Consider the following 13,581-nt stretch of genomic DNA (forward strand, 5'->3'; position numbering starts at 1 on the left):
GTTCCTCTATTTTATTTTTATATGGTGCTGAGGATCAAACCCAGTGCCTCATGCATGCCAGGCTAGCGCTCTACCACTGAGCCCCAGCCCAGAAATAAGTTTTTTGAAAAATTATTTATAACAGTAAGTGATTTGTATTTTGTCAATTTCTCAGTATTATTGAAGTAAAATCAGTTTCTGTTTTTCCTATTTTTGTAAGCTGACGTGCTTTAATTGAGTTTTTTAGTGCAACTTATTTTAGAACATTTTTGATTTCTGAAGTACTCTTACCCATTTCCTGAAGCCAGAGAACCTTTATGGTCTTCTTAGGTATTTTATATTAATTTAGTTTTTGTACTTTTTTTTTTTTTGTACTGGTGATTGAACCCAGGGGTGCTTTACCACTGAATCATATTCCCAGCCCTTTTTATTTTTTTATTTTGCTGAATTGCTTAGGGCTTCACCAAGTTGCTGAGGCTGACCTTGAACTTGCAATCCTCCTGCCTCTGACTCCCAAGTTTCTGGAATTACCTGCATGAACCACCATGCCTAGCTAATTTTTGTGCTTTTTTTGTCTATTTTTAGAAGAGTGGCTTAGTTGGCACAGTTTTCATCCTCCTCTTCATGATCTCCTTAGGTATTTTATATTAATTTAGTTTTTGTACTTTTATTTAATTTTTTTTTGTACCAGTGATTGAACCCAGGGGTACTTTACCACTGAATCATATTCTCAGCCCTTTTTATTTTTTATTTTGCTGAATTGCTTAGGGCTTTAAAAAAAAAAAATTTATATATATATATATATATATATATGGTTGAATCCAGGGCCTCAAGCATGTTAGACAAGTGTTCTGTCTGAGCTACACCCCCAGCCAGCCCAATGGTGATCTCTACAATCCCTTACCCACTTTCCAAATTTTAACATCAAAACAGAAATTAGGCTGGATATGGTGGATCATGCCTGTAATCCCAGATACTGAGGAGCCTGAGGCAGGAAAATCACAAGTTCAAGTCCATCCTGGATAACTTAGACCCTATTTCAAAATTAAAAAAAAAGAGAGAAAATTGGGACTGGGGTTGTGGCTCAATGGTAATGCACTTGCCTAGCATGCATGAAGCACTGGGTTCGATTCTTAGCACCACATACAAATAAATAAAGGTCCATCAACAACTAAAAAATATTTATTTATTTTTATTTTATTTTTTTTAAGAGAGAGAGAGAGTTCAATATTTATTTTTTAGTTTTTGGCGGACACAATATCTTTGTTTGTATGTGGTGCTGAGGATTGAACTCGGGCCGCACACATGCCAGGCGAGCGCGCTACCGCTTGAGCCATATCCCCAGCCCCACTAAAAAATATTTAAAAAAATTTTTTTAAAGGTTTGGGAATGTAGCTTAGTTATAGAACACTTGCACAAGACTATCCATTCGATAACTGTTACCTGAAAAACAAAACAAAAAATAGCACCTGTACACTGCTATTAATAAGAGCAGACCTTATTCAGATTGCTCATTTTCCCACTGTACAGAAATATGTTTAATTTTTAGAGATACTTTCTCACATTTTTACCAGATCTAGAATATTATCAAACAAGACTAATGCTGGTCCAAAAATAAAATTGGCACTAATTAGTACTGTATAGCAAATATCTCCAACTTGGATTCTCAATGGTTCTCCTCCTCAGCCTAAATGTCTTGTTTGCATGGAGAAGTTATCACTTGAAGCAGGAATGCCAAGCAATCCTCACAGGTTCCTCTCCTACAGCATTCACCTTAGGCAGAAGAGTGTGGTTTTAAACAATAATCTGTTGTGAAGAGTTTCTCATGATCTCCATTGTATCAGTATGTGATTGTGCTCCCAAGTGTAGGTGCAACATCGTGTGATTCATTGTTGCAGCCAAAAGGTCTCACTGTTTGCAGGCTGACTCCTTTTGCAGAACTGTACTGAATCTGTGGACATTGTGCTTGGGCCTAAGAAAGCAGTTGGTGGACACATTGTCAGATGGACAAATTGACTTGTGACATGACAGAAACAACAGAACTTTGCACTGCACACTGCTGGACCACAGGTGTGTTACCTGAAATTCTGGCAGTTCCATAAGTTAAGGCTGTTTTGTCCACAGTGTGGTGCACCAGGCCAAAGGGATCTGTTGGTCTGAGCTCATCCAGCAATACTGTGCTCAACGGGGATGTGAATGCAACCCAGGCTCTCTGGCCCTCACTGCTGTATTTAAAGAGACTGGAGCACCTCTACGCTATCATACTGAAGCATGTTGACTGTCAAAAGATGTGGTCAGAGCTTGTGAGCTAAAGATGGAAGGAGAAGAAGTTTCTTGTGTGATTTTACCTTCTAGTTCTTGTGAAGGATGGTTATTGGCTTTAAATTGGTCACCAGGCCAATCCTGTGGTGTATCTGAACAGCTGTAATGAAAATATACTATTGCTTAGTGAGTAAATATGTGGATTTATAGCAAAATCCAACTTTGTGAAAATAAGTAATTTAGTGATTTTTGGTTGGTGTTAATTTGAGTCCCAAATAGTGAAAACTGACGGAACAACATAATAGTGCAATACTTGCTATGAGTGAGTTCAGTGGGGTGGCAAATCTCCAGTGCCTCATCTCCTGGAGCAACTCCACCTATCTGTCACGGAGCAGAGGAAGGCAGTGGACTGAGGACTGATTGCTTCAAGTGGAATGAAGAGATTGCACTAGCTGATTGCAGTCCTTGGTGAGACTGGCCTCTCTTTATTTTTATTTTTTTTTGTTGTTGTTGGTTTACAAATGTTTTATTTTAGAAAATTGTTATAACAAAAGATACTTATCAAGATGATACTCAATTTTCCCTATTCTAGAACAGGACTACAGGGAATGATAAGGGTTAACTTCACCAAGTCAAAGCCCTACTAAGGCTGCATGCACCCTGAGCATTATGCCCTTTGGGTTGAGATATTGGTTTAAGGTGTTTGCCCCAGTGAATTATGTTTTCTTAAATGTTAATATTCCCACCTTGACCACACATACATTTTGTAAGCTTCCCTACGCTTCCATGCATAAGGTCCTATGTTTCTTTTCTTTCAAATCATGACACAAAGAACAGAGAAAAATATCTAATAAACAAAGCAGATGTATACAGAACCATGTATTCATCTATTTAGTCTTCCCTCATAGACGAAGTGTTTAAAACGTCCTTTTACCTTTAAGCTAATTTCTGATCCTTGTGGTACAATTCACTGATAGATGTAGATTGACGTGTGCCATTGATGTTAGTATACACAGTTGATTTTTCTCACTTCCATGGTCCACAGTTAGGGGTTCTAAAGTACTGTGGCCATTTACATGTTTTATTGGCATGTCAACATCTAATTTTCATAAGGTTTGGGTTTGTCAGTAAATGCCATCTACCTTCCTGAGCACCTGTGTACCAGAGCTCATCAGATTCATCATTTAGTTCAGCCATCTGGAGATGGACTGTGATGGAGGCATAAAGCAGACAAGGCGGCATATATAGATTTGGCTGCTCATCAGAGAACAGAAATATTATCTAGGGATAGTGCTGAGGACTTGCATGTCAGCCACAATGCTAAGATGTTTTGGTTAGAAAACCCACTTTAAACTACTTTTATCATGTAGGAAATGAGATGTCAAGATGAGAAATAAGATGCAGGTGAAGCTTGATTCAGTAGCTCAGCAATATCACACCATCTCCATGAAGCATTCTCTCTCTGTCTCTCCAAGACTGGCCACTCTTGTGGTTGCAAGATGGCTGCCAGAGCAAGAGATAACTGCCCCTTGTTTGTGTCCAGCTGCAGAGTCCTGTTGAATTGCTTCCTGAGAATCCTTCAGCTGCTTTACCAGGATCCCTCAGCAAATATTTCCTTACATCTTTTTATCTCAATGTGGGATGGTGTGCAGCCCTGTGATGTGCCCAGTGGTCTGGGGGCTGAGCATGTCTGGCCTCTCTTTAGAGACATCACATTCTGTGCATTTGCTGCTACTGACCAGAGAAATCACATGCTTCCTGATTTTATTCTTTGGTGTCTGAGGGCCTGTCTTGAGGATTCACTCAGTATTTGAGAAAGGGAGAGGAGCTGCCATCAGGAATCATCAAATACCACCAAGAATCACCTGGGAGCTAGATGTGGCAGCACATTCCTCTAATCACAGCAACTTGGGAGACTGAGGCAGGAAGACAACAAGTTCGAGGCCAGCCTGGGCAATTTAGCAGGACCCTATCTCAAAATAAAAATTTACAAAAGTGGGCTGAGAATGTAGCTCATGGGTAGAACACTTGACTAGCATGTATAATGTCCTGGATTCAATCTCCAGTACTCAAAAAAGGGGGGAAAAAGAATTGCCTGGGTCCCTGTCTTGTGTAAAACTCAATGTCAAAAAACAAATCTCCACTAGGCACGGTGATGCAAACCTGTAATCCCAGCGGCTCATTCAGGAGGCTGAGACAGGAGAATCATGAGTTCAAAGCCAGCCTCAGCAATGGCGAGGTGCTAAGCAACTCAATGAGACCCTGTCTCTAAATAAAATACAAAATAAGGCTGGGGATGTGGCTCAGTGGTCAAGTGCCTGTGAGTCCAATCCCCCGTACCAAAAAAAGAAAAAGAAAAAAGTAAACAAAACTTAATTCTTAAAAGTTAGGAGACTAAAGCAGGAGGATTCCAAATTCAAGGCCAACCTCAACAAGTTCAAGGTCAGCCTGGGCAACTTAGTGAGACCTTATCTCAAAACGAAAAAATAAAATGGGCTGAGCACTCAGTGGTAAAGTGTTTGCCTAGGATGCATGAGGCCCAGGATATTCAATCTGTGTGTGTGTGTGTGTGTGTGTGTGTGTGTGTTTGTTTGTATTCACACTTGTCATTCAAAATGAGAATATTTTATTTGTAAGTTTATGTAAGTCAATATTTATGTCATTCCTAATGCTTTATAATGAGATTATTCATATATAGAACATCTCTTGTTCAAGTGCTGTATAGATGCCCATGCCCCATCTAGTTTCCCCTTCAAGTGAGGCCACCTGGCACTTCTCTCCACCTCCTCTCCCTTCTGCAGCTGCTGTGGGGACTCTGCTTATCTTTCCATGACATTGTTGCTGCCCACTCCTTCCCTGGTTCCTTTTCCTCAGACTAGCCATAAGCATGAACACATCTTGTGCTGTCTTCCTTCATTGCCTCCTAATGCAAAAGTTTTCCTAGTGTACCTCAGGTGGTTACTGGGCTGCCTGATTTGGTAGGCTGGCCTGGACTTGGCACACAATACTACCTGGTACAACCTACAAGCTGTGGCACCAGCATTTTTATTTTTCAATTCCTCCAATGAGCTGAGAGCCTCTGCTCCAAGGCCTTTGCATGTGCTGTTGACCTTTCCTTGTGCTATTGACCTTTCCTCCTGCCCCTTCCTGGGAGACTTCCCTGAGACCCTCATGTGGCTGGGTCCTGTGTTGTGAGCTTTGTAGCACTATAGGCAACTGTGCTGCTGTCCCACTGGAGAGGGTCAGGCCCCAGTGCAGACAGCCCATGTGCTGTGAGCCTGCCTGTACTGCTGGGGTGCTAGAGAGCTTCTCTGGGTGCAGTCCTGGGTCCCCAGCCTTCCTCTCAATAACATCCTGCTCTCACTTCCTCTCATTGTAAATGCTCATATGTACCTTGCAGTTGACATTAAGACACTGGCACAGGCCAGAATTGAGCAAGACCTGTTCCTGCACGGAGCAGCAAATGCCCTAGCCCAGAAGGTGGGGCACAGAGCTGTGTCCTCAACATTTGGGAGGCTCAGTGGGTGGCCAGTATCCTCTGGAGCTTGATCAGGCAGGACACCCCTCCCTTCCTGCTGTCCCCGTCACTTGCCTTTATGCAGGCCCTTCTCAGAGCCTGGTCTATGGCAAGTGTTCCAGCCATATCCCTCCAGCCTGCCATAATACTGCTTCCTTCTTTTTATTGTCTTTTTTTTTTTTTTTAACCAAAGTGAATTTTGCATGAGATGAATTGAACTTTTTTTTTTTTGTTGTTGTTGTTGTTTTTATGGTGCTGGGGATTGAACCCAGGGCCTCTAACATGCCAGGCAAAAAGTGCTCTGCTACTGAGCCACACCCCTGCCCACTTAGTGATTTTAAAGTGAATGATTCAGTGGCATTTACTGCAGTCAGTGTTTCACAACCCCCACCTCTATTTAGTTTCCCAATCTTTTCATCTCAAAAGGAAATCTTGGTCTGTAAGAAGTTGCTCCCCATTCTTCCCATCTTGGGGTTCTTTGTTTTTAAAATATTTATTTAGTTGTAGATGAACACACAGTATCTTTATGTAGTTTTATGTGGTGCTGAGGATTGAATCCAGTGCTTCACATATGTGAGGCAAGCACTTTACCACTGAGCTACAGCCTCAGCCCTCATCTTGGGTTCTTGAAAAGACAGAATGTGCACCTACTTGAAAATTCTTGCAGTGTGGGAATGCTTGTAGCCGGATATCTCCTTCCCTTTCTTGTCCCCCAACCAGCCATACCCTCCACATAGGCAACTGCTACTGTCTGGTTGGCCTGCACATTTTCAGGTAGTGTATGTGCATTTCACCTGCTGCTACCTCGTCAGGCCTTAGGAGCCATTCTTCAGCGGAACATGTTTGCCTGCTTCACATTACAGCTTCCCAGTTTTCCCTGGTAGGAATGATCTGTGATTTATTTAAATACAAACTGATTCACATCTCGCCCCTACTCCAAACTGTCATTTAAGACCTAATTCAAGCCAGGCACAGTGGCTTATTCCTGTAATCCCAGCAACTTGGGAGGATTGTAAATTTGAGGCCAACCTCAGCAATTTAGACTTATTGAGACCCTGTCCCAAAAAATTAAAAAGGGTTGGGGAGCTGGGCACAGTGGTGCATGTCTGTAATCCCAGAGGCTCAGGAGGCTGAGGCAGGAGGATTGCAAGTTCAAAGCCAGCCTCAGCAAAGGTGAGTGCTAAGCAACTCAGTGAGACCCCTGTCTAAATACAAAAAAAGGCTGGGGATGTGGCTCAGTGGTTAAGCACCTCTGGGTTCAATCCCCAGTACAAAACCAAAAGAAAACAGCAACAACAACAAAACAAAACCCTACATCAGATCATCTCTTCGGGAGACTGGCCACTCCTTCCTTTGTACCACCCCTGCATCCAGCACCCACATTTTGGGCTTAGTGTTCACTTCTCTGGTAGGCTCCCAGAGCTATGAGGGCAGGAACTCCTCTCTAGCATGTAATAGATGCTAAGTAAAAGCCCAGTGAATGGATCAGGGTTTAAGTCCGGGCTTGGGGTTGTGAATCCTGATTACTAGAATGTGAGGAGGCCATACTAGACTTCTTAGTGCCACCCCAGGGGTGGATGGGTCAGAGGCAGTCAAGGCACCACCTTCTTTTTTTTTTTTTTTTTTTTTGTAGTTATAAATGGACAGAATATCTTTATTTTATTTGTTTATTTTAATGTGGTGTAAGGATTGAACCCAGTGCCTCACACATGCTAGGCAAGCGCTCTGCAACTGAGCTACAGCTCCAGCCCAACAGGACACCTTCTGATCATCCAGAGCTAAGGACTTACCCACTGCTTTCTGAGAACCTGCTCCAAGGGCCAAGCTCAGCGCAACGCACTGGTTTAATGTAGCCCAGCAGGTTTGAGAGAGAGGTGCACACTGCCCCCTCGTGGCCATGAATAACTCCAGGCTCCCTGCCCACCAGTCAGTCCTCAAAGAGTAAGAATCTATCAGACATTTTTGTGTCAACGGTGGTAGATTGGGGTCAGTGAGAAAGGTGAATTGCCCCAGACTTGGGATCATCCCAGTTATCTGCCTCTGCTTTCCTACTGGTCTTGATGCCTGACATGGGCTGGAGCAGCTCCAGGATTTGCAATTTCCTTTCTGCCCACAACTGTACCCACTGAGCTCCCTTGCACCAAGGGAAGGTGATGCATCCTATGCATATAAAGCTGCATTTATAGACTTTTTTGAGATAATGGGGATCAAAATCAGGGCCTTGTGCATGCAAGCACTAGGCAAGTACTCTACTACACTGAATTATACCCCCAACCTTTGATTTCATGCAAGGGGGGAAGTAGTGGTGAGGGAAAAGGCAGGGATGTGTTCCTGGTGATTCTGTTCCCACCCCAGGGTTTTCACCAGTTGCCAAGATTGACCTCAAACTTGTGATCCTCCTGCATCAGCCTCCCAAGGAGCTGAGATTACAAGTTTGCACCACTATTCCTGGAAGGACATTTTTACTTTTTACAAAATCCTTGTATCTGGCCAGGAATGTGCACACCTTTAGTCCCAGCTGCTTGGGACGGAAGCAGGAAGATCACAAGTTTAAGGCCAGCCTCAGCAATTTAGCAAGATTATGTCTCAAAATAAATACATCTGGGAGCATAGCTCAGTCGTAAAGAGCTTCTGGGTTCAATCTGCAAGAACTACTAGCCCCCCCACCCAAAAAAAAAAAAAAAAGAATGAGAAATGTTTCATTCAACAAATGGATTTTTCTGTAATCTATTTTTTAGGATCCAGTCACCCCATGTGTATGTCATACTCCTAATAGTACCCATAATAACCCTCAGTGTGACACACAAAACAGAAAGGCAAAATTCAAAGATGAGGAAGTTAATCACGATTTTTCACCAAAAAAAAAAGAAAGAAAGAAAAGAAAACCCAACATGTTGGGCTTGGGTTGTAGCTCAGTGGTGGAGCGTTTGCCTCAAATGTGTGATGCACTAGGTTCAATCTTCAGCACTATGTTTAAATAAATAAGTAAATAAATAAATAAGTAAATAAAGGCACTGTGTCCATCTACAACTAAAAAAAGAAAAGAAAACCCAACTTGTTAATCAAGAAAATGGTTAACAAGTGACTAGCACAAAGGAGATCTAAAAATATCTTCCTAGGTTATATCTCTAAACAGCAGATTTTACACACATACTCACTCACATATACACATTCCATGCTAAGATAGCTCACGTTACTCTTTAATGCCTGCACTTTGTTCTGTCTCCCAGAGTGTGTGCTCCTTGCTTTCTCTTAATAAAATCATTTGTCTCATTTTGCCTGTTCTTAAATTCCTTTCTGCAGCATCATAAAGAACCCTCATGGCTGGGTATAGTGGTGCACATTTGTAATCCCAGTGGTTCAGGAGGCTGAGGGACGAGCCTCAACAATTTAGTGAGTCCCTAAGCAACTTAGTAAGACCCTGTCTCAAAAAATAAAGGGGCTAGGGTCTTGGCTCAGCAGTAAAGTGCTTTCCTATCACGTAGGAGGCACTGGGTTTGATCTTCAGCACCATATAAAATAAATAAATAAAGGAATAAAAATAAATAAAATAAAGGTGTTGTGTCCAACTGCAACTACAAAAAATATTAAACAAAAAATAAATAGGGCTGGGGATGTGGCTCGGTGGTACAGTGCCTCTGGGTTCAATCCCAAATACCAAAACAAATAAACAAATTAAAAAAGCAAAACAAAAACCTCATAGTCAGAGTCTGGGTTCATCTCAAGACCTCCATTCCAGTGACAGGGCTGTCCTCAGATTTCGCTGGGATATTCTGTCATCTGCAGTTCCTGTTCTTTCTTACAAGGCTGATAGAGCAGTCTGCTAATTTTCCCATCTTTCTCTCTTTTTTTTTATATTTTTAGTTGTAGATGGATACAATACCTTTTTATTATTTTTTAGTTGTTGATGGACACAACATCTTTATTTTGTTTATTTATTTTTATGTGGTGCTGAGGATCGAACTCAGGGCCTCACATGTGCGAGGCAAGTGCTCTGCCACTGAGCCACCCCAGCCCACAATACCTTTATTATTTATTTATTTACTTTTATGTGGTTCTGAGGATTGAACGCAGAGTCTCAAGCGTGTAAAGCAAGTACTCCACCACTGAGCTACAACCCCAACCCCCTTTTTCCCTTCTTTACAATAGCTTCCTTAAGTCCATCTTTCCAATTGTTTGAAGCTGTTTGGGATTTTATTCCTGGTCTCTTTACCTCTTCCTCTCCCTCCTTCCTGGGGTCTCTGTAAAGTGCTATTGATCGTTTCAGCACTCCCCTTTGCCTCTGCATTCCTCTCCCCATGAGATCTCTGACTCCCCCCCCCCCACCACCCCTAGTCTCTCCCTCATGGTGCCTGGAAATCCCCACCTTCTTCCAGCAGTGAGGGTGACCAACTAGGCTCCTGATCTGTGATTTCATGCAAGGGGGGAAGTAGTGGTGAGGGAGAAGGCAGGGATGTGTTCCTGGTGATTCTGTTCCCACCCCAGAGTCCACGTCACCCTGGGGCCCTGCCCAGCCCTGGACTCCAAGGTCCTTCATGGTCACCAGATGATAGCTCCCTGCAGAGTCAGGCCCAGGCCCTGGAATTGAGTTTCATTCCACTTCTTTCTAGGCAATGCCTGGGCAAGGCTCTTAACATTCATAGGCCTGTTTCCTTGTCAGCAAAATGAGGGCCAGGACAAGAAATTGGTATGAGAATCACCTCAAGGTGCTCAGCACAGGGCCCAGAACAGCTGTCCTCAGCGAGGACAGCTAAATGGCTGGGCACCCTACAGAGGTTGAGGATACAGAAAAAGAGACAAGCAACCCTCAGTGGTAGTGGCAGAGAGTGAAAAAAAAAAAGAATGAGATGCAAGGGGGGCACCCAAGGAAGAGGAAAGAAAGGAGGGGGTTGGGGGGGCTTCCTGAAAGAGGATGGTGCATCTAATTAAGGGGAAATGAGTTGGTGGAGATGGAGCCACAGGCTCAAGGACACTAGCAATGGGCTGGAAATAACAAATGGGAGAAGACCAGGAAGGGCCCCATCAATGTTGGGGGTGTTGAAGGATTCCAGGATACAAAGGTCCTGTGGTTTTAGGATGAAGAATGGGTTGGTTGGGGGGTGGGGGTGATACTGGGCAGACAGGCCAGGCTAGAGATGGTGAGAAGATGTAGGTTAGAAACAAGGGGCAGCTGCCACCTCCAGGGTGGGGACAGGGCTGAGAGCTGGAATGGCCTCCAATCTCAGACTGATGAGCAGTTACTAGTGAGGTGGAAGGAATGGGCAGTATGACTGGAGGGGCTTGTGTGAGCTGCTTTGAGAATGGCTGTGCCTTTTATCTGGAGGGAAGATAACCAGAAGGAGGTGATGGTGAAGGGGTGAGCTCAGTCTGAGATCCACTGGTCTGCAATGTCAGCAGCCCCCACTGAAGACACAGAGTGACCTCTTACACCAGAATTAAGCACAAAACAGGACAGTGAGAAGCCAGTGAGCTAAGCTGCCCCACTGATCCTGCAGAGAAAACAATCTCTCCAACTTCCCAGCCTTGTTATTTCCACCGTACTGGGGTTATGCACACTTTATCAGTGTCTCTGTGTTTGACTTCCCTGAAGATGGACAGTATTGTCTTTCCTTGGACTGGACTCAACCCTCACATGCTGCTTCTTCAGCTGCTAGTCAGGGTCATCTGCCTGGCCTAGACTGTCTGGCTCTGTACCTAGTCTGCTTGGAGATGCAATGCTCACATTGAGAGCTGTCAGGACTGGAAAGCTGCTGGTGAGGGCAAAATGCATGTTGGGGGATAAAACCACAGGGAAGATGAGATCACCTAGGGAAAGGGCAGAGCCTGTAAGGGTCTTGGGAACACCTGGGCCTTGCAGTGACACTGAGGATAAAGGGCCTGGACCTGTCTTTCCTCCAGCTTCTGACTCCAGGAAGAATTAGGGTTGCAAACCTGTAGGAGGTGAAGAGAGAGAAGGGAGTGGGCAGAGAAGTGGGCAGTTGGGAGAATAACACAGAGGCCCACTTGGTTGGCCTGACCACTGTTTTCCTATTTAAGAGAAATGGTGGTCACTATGACCTTGGCCAGAGTGAGAAGCTGTAGAGGGAAGGGGAGGTGAAGAGGTGGAAACACACAGTGAAGATTCCTCTTTTTTTTTTTTTTTTTTAAAGAGAGAGTGGGAGAGAGAGAGAGAGAATTTTTTAATATTTATTTTTTAGTTCTCGGCGGACACAACATCTTTGTTTGTATGTGGTGCTGAGGATCGAACCCGGGCCGCAAGCACGCCAGGCGAGCACGCTACCGCTTGAGCCACATCCCCAGCCCCTGAAGATTCCTCTTTTCAGAAACCAGAGTCATGTGAGAAATGGGGAGGTAGAAGAAGGGCTTCTAGTTGTTCTCTGTAGTCTCTTCTCTGAAACAAAATGTACTTAAGGGGCTGGGTTTGTGGCTCAATGGTAGAGTGCTTGCCTTGCATGTGGAAGGCACTGGGTTTGATCCTCAGCACCACATAAAAATAAGATAAAGGTATTGTGTCCACCTACAACTAAAAAATATTTTTTTAAGTACATCTTTTTAAAAAATATATATTTATTTATTTTATTTATTATGTGGTGCTGAGGATGGAACCCAGTGCCTCACATATGCGAGGCAAGCACTTTGCCGCTGAGCTATATCCCCAGCCCTAAAAAATATTTTTTAAACACACACACACACACACACACACACACACATATACATACTTGGGTACTTTAATGGGCACCAAGTCCAGAGGGTGATAGACCCAGCCCAGCCAGGAGGAAAGGAGCACCAGGGAGGTTCCTGTTGTGGAAGGTGGGGCTGAGAATTCAGCAGGAAGGCCAGGATGGGAAGGTGACTCCACTGCCTACATGGAGAAGTTTGCAGGTGGCACCAGGCCACTTACAGAGCTCTGATCTCAGGATGTGGGCTTGTGGGCTGTGGCTAAAGGGAGAATTGGCCAGGTGGCAGCTGATCCAGGATCCTTAAAGGAAAGGAACGAAAAAAGCACAGGGCAGCCAGATCTGGCTGGTGGAGACGAAGCACCTAGTTGAGGTGCTCGGGCTGTCACGGGCATCAGCAGGGCAGGGCCAGCCTGCTCTGATGGAGGAACCCCCGTCCTCCAGGACTTGCTCCAGAAAGAAGAGAGGCTTTGCATGGTTGGGCTTTGCGTGGACATGTAAAGGACCTGGACGCCAGAAGGTAGAAACACAAAATGAAGATTCCTCTGGACCCCAAACGTTCAGAAATCCGGAGGACTCTCGACACCAAAAGGGCTTTCAACCCGTCATGCCTATATCTTGAGGGGTGGAGACACCCTCAACTGATATCTGGGTCGCTAAAGCAAGAATGGCAGATAGGACTTTTTTTTTTTCCTAGGAATCTAGGAGTGAAGTCATCAACTACTGGATAAGATGATTATGGGGTCTGGAGGAGCCTGGGGACCAGTGGTGCGGGAAGAGAGAGAGGCTTCAGCCACAGGCCAGGACTTCACAGGTGGGATGGGGGCTTTCCTGGGGCCTGGAGCATAGGAGGCCGGCCGCCGGCACTCGAAATTTCTTTGATTCATTTGTTCGAAGAGACCGAGGGCCAGCGCGGCGCTCCAAGGAGCCTCGCCCTGCCACCGGGTCCCGGCGGGAGAACCCGGGCGTGGGGCTCCACCACTGGAATGCCAAGAAAAGCGACGAAGAAAAAAACCTAACACCTGCTGGCGGTGCGCAGCCGCAAGGGAGGCGGGGCGGAGAGACCCCGCCTTGTATGCTAATGAGCACCCAGCCCCGCCCCGGCCCGGGGGTCGGACGGACCCAACGCCGTGGGGTTTGGAGGGC

General features: G+C 44.8%; 1 protein-coding gene across 2 annotated transcripts in view; it reads left to right on the plus strand.

Moving 5' to 3' along the window:
* Tbc1d24 (TBC1 domain family member 24) overlaps positions 1 to 3,116 on the plus strand; it is a 29,235-nt gene extending 26,119 nt beyond the window's left edge. The window contains exon 11 of one of the 2 annotated variants that reach the window (XM_058579160.1): positions 2,104 to 3,116. In XM_058579160.1, coding sequence (XP_058435143.1) covers positions 2,104 to 2,291 — 188 coding nt within the window. In that variant the 3' untranslated portion in view covers positions 2,292 to 3,116. Of the gene's footprint in view, positions 1 to 1,665 lie in introns of both variants that reach the window. The other variant, XM_058579162.1, reaches the window with a different exon arrangement.
* Positions 3,117 to 13,581: the final 10,465 nt, after the last annotated feature.

Source organism: Marmota monax, unplaced genomic scaffold, assembly GCF_021218885.2.
Source record: "Marmota monax isolate L192 unplaced genomic scaffold, Marmota_monax_Labrador192_F-V1.1 WCK01_AAM20220418_F8-fsc00035, whole genome shotgun sequence".
Lineage (NCBI taxonomy): Eukaryota > Metazoa > Chordata > Mammalia > Rodentia > Sciuridae > Marmota > Marmota monax.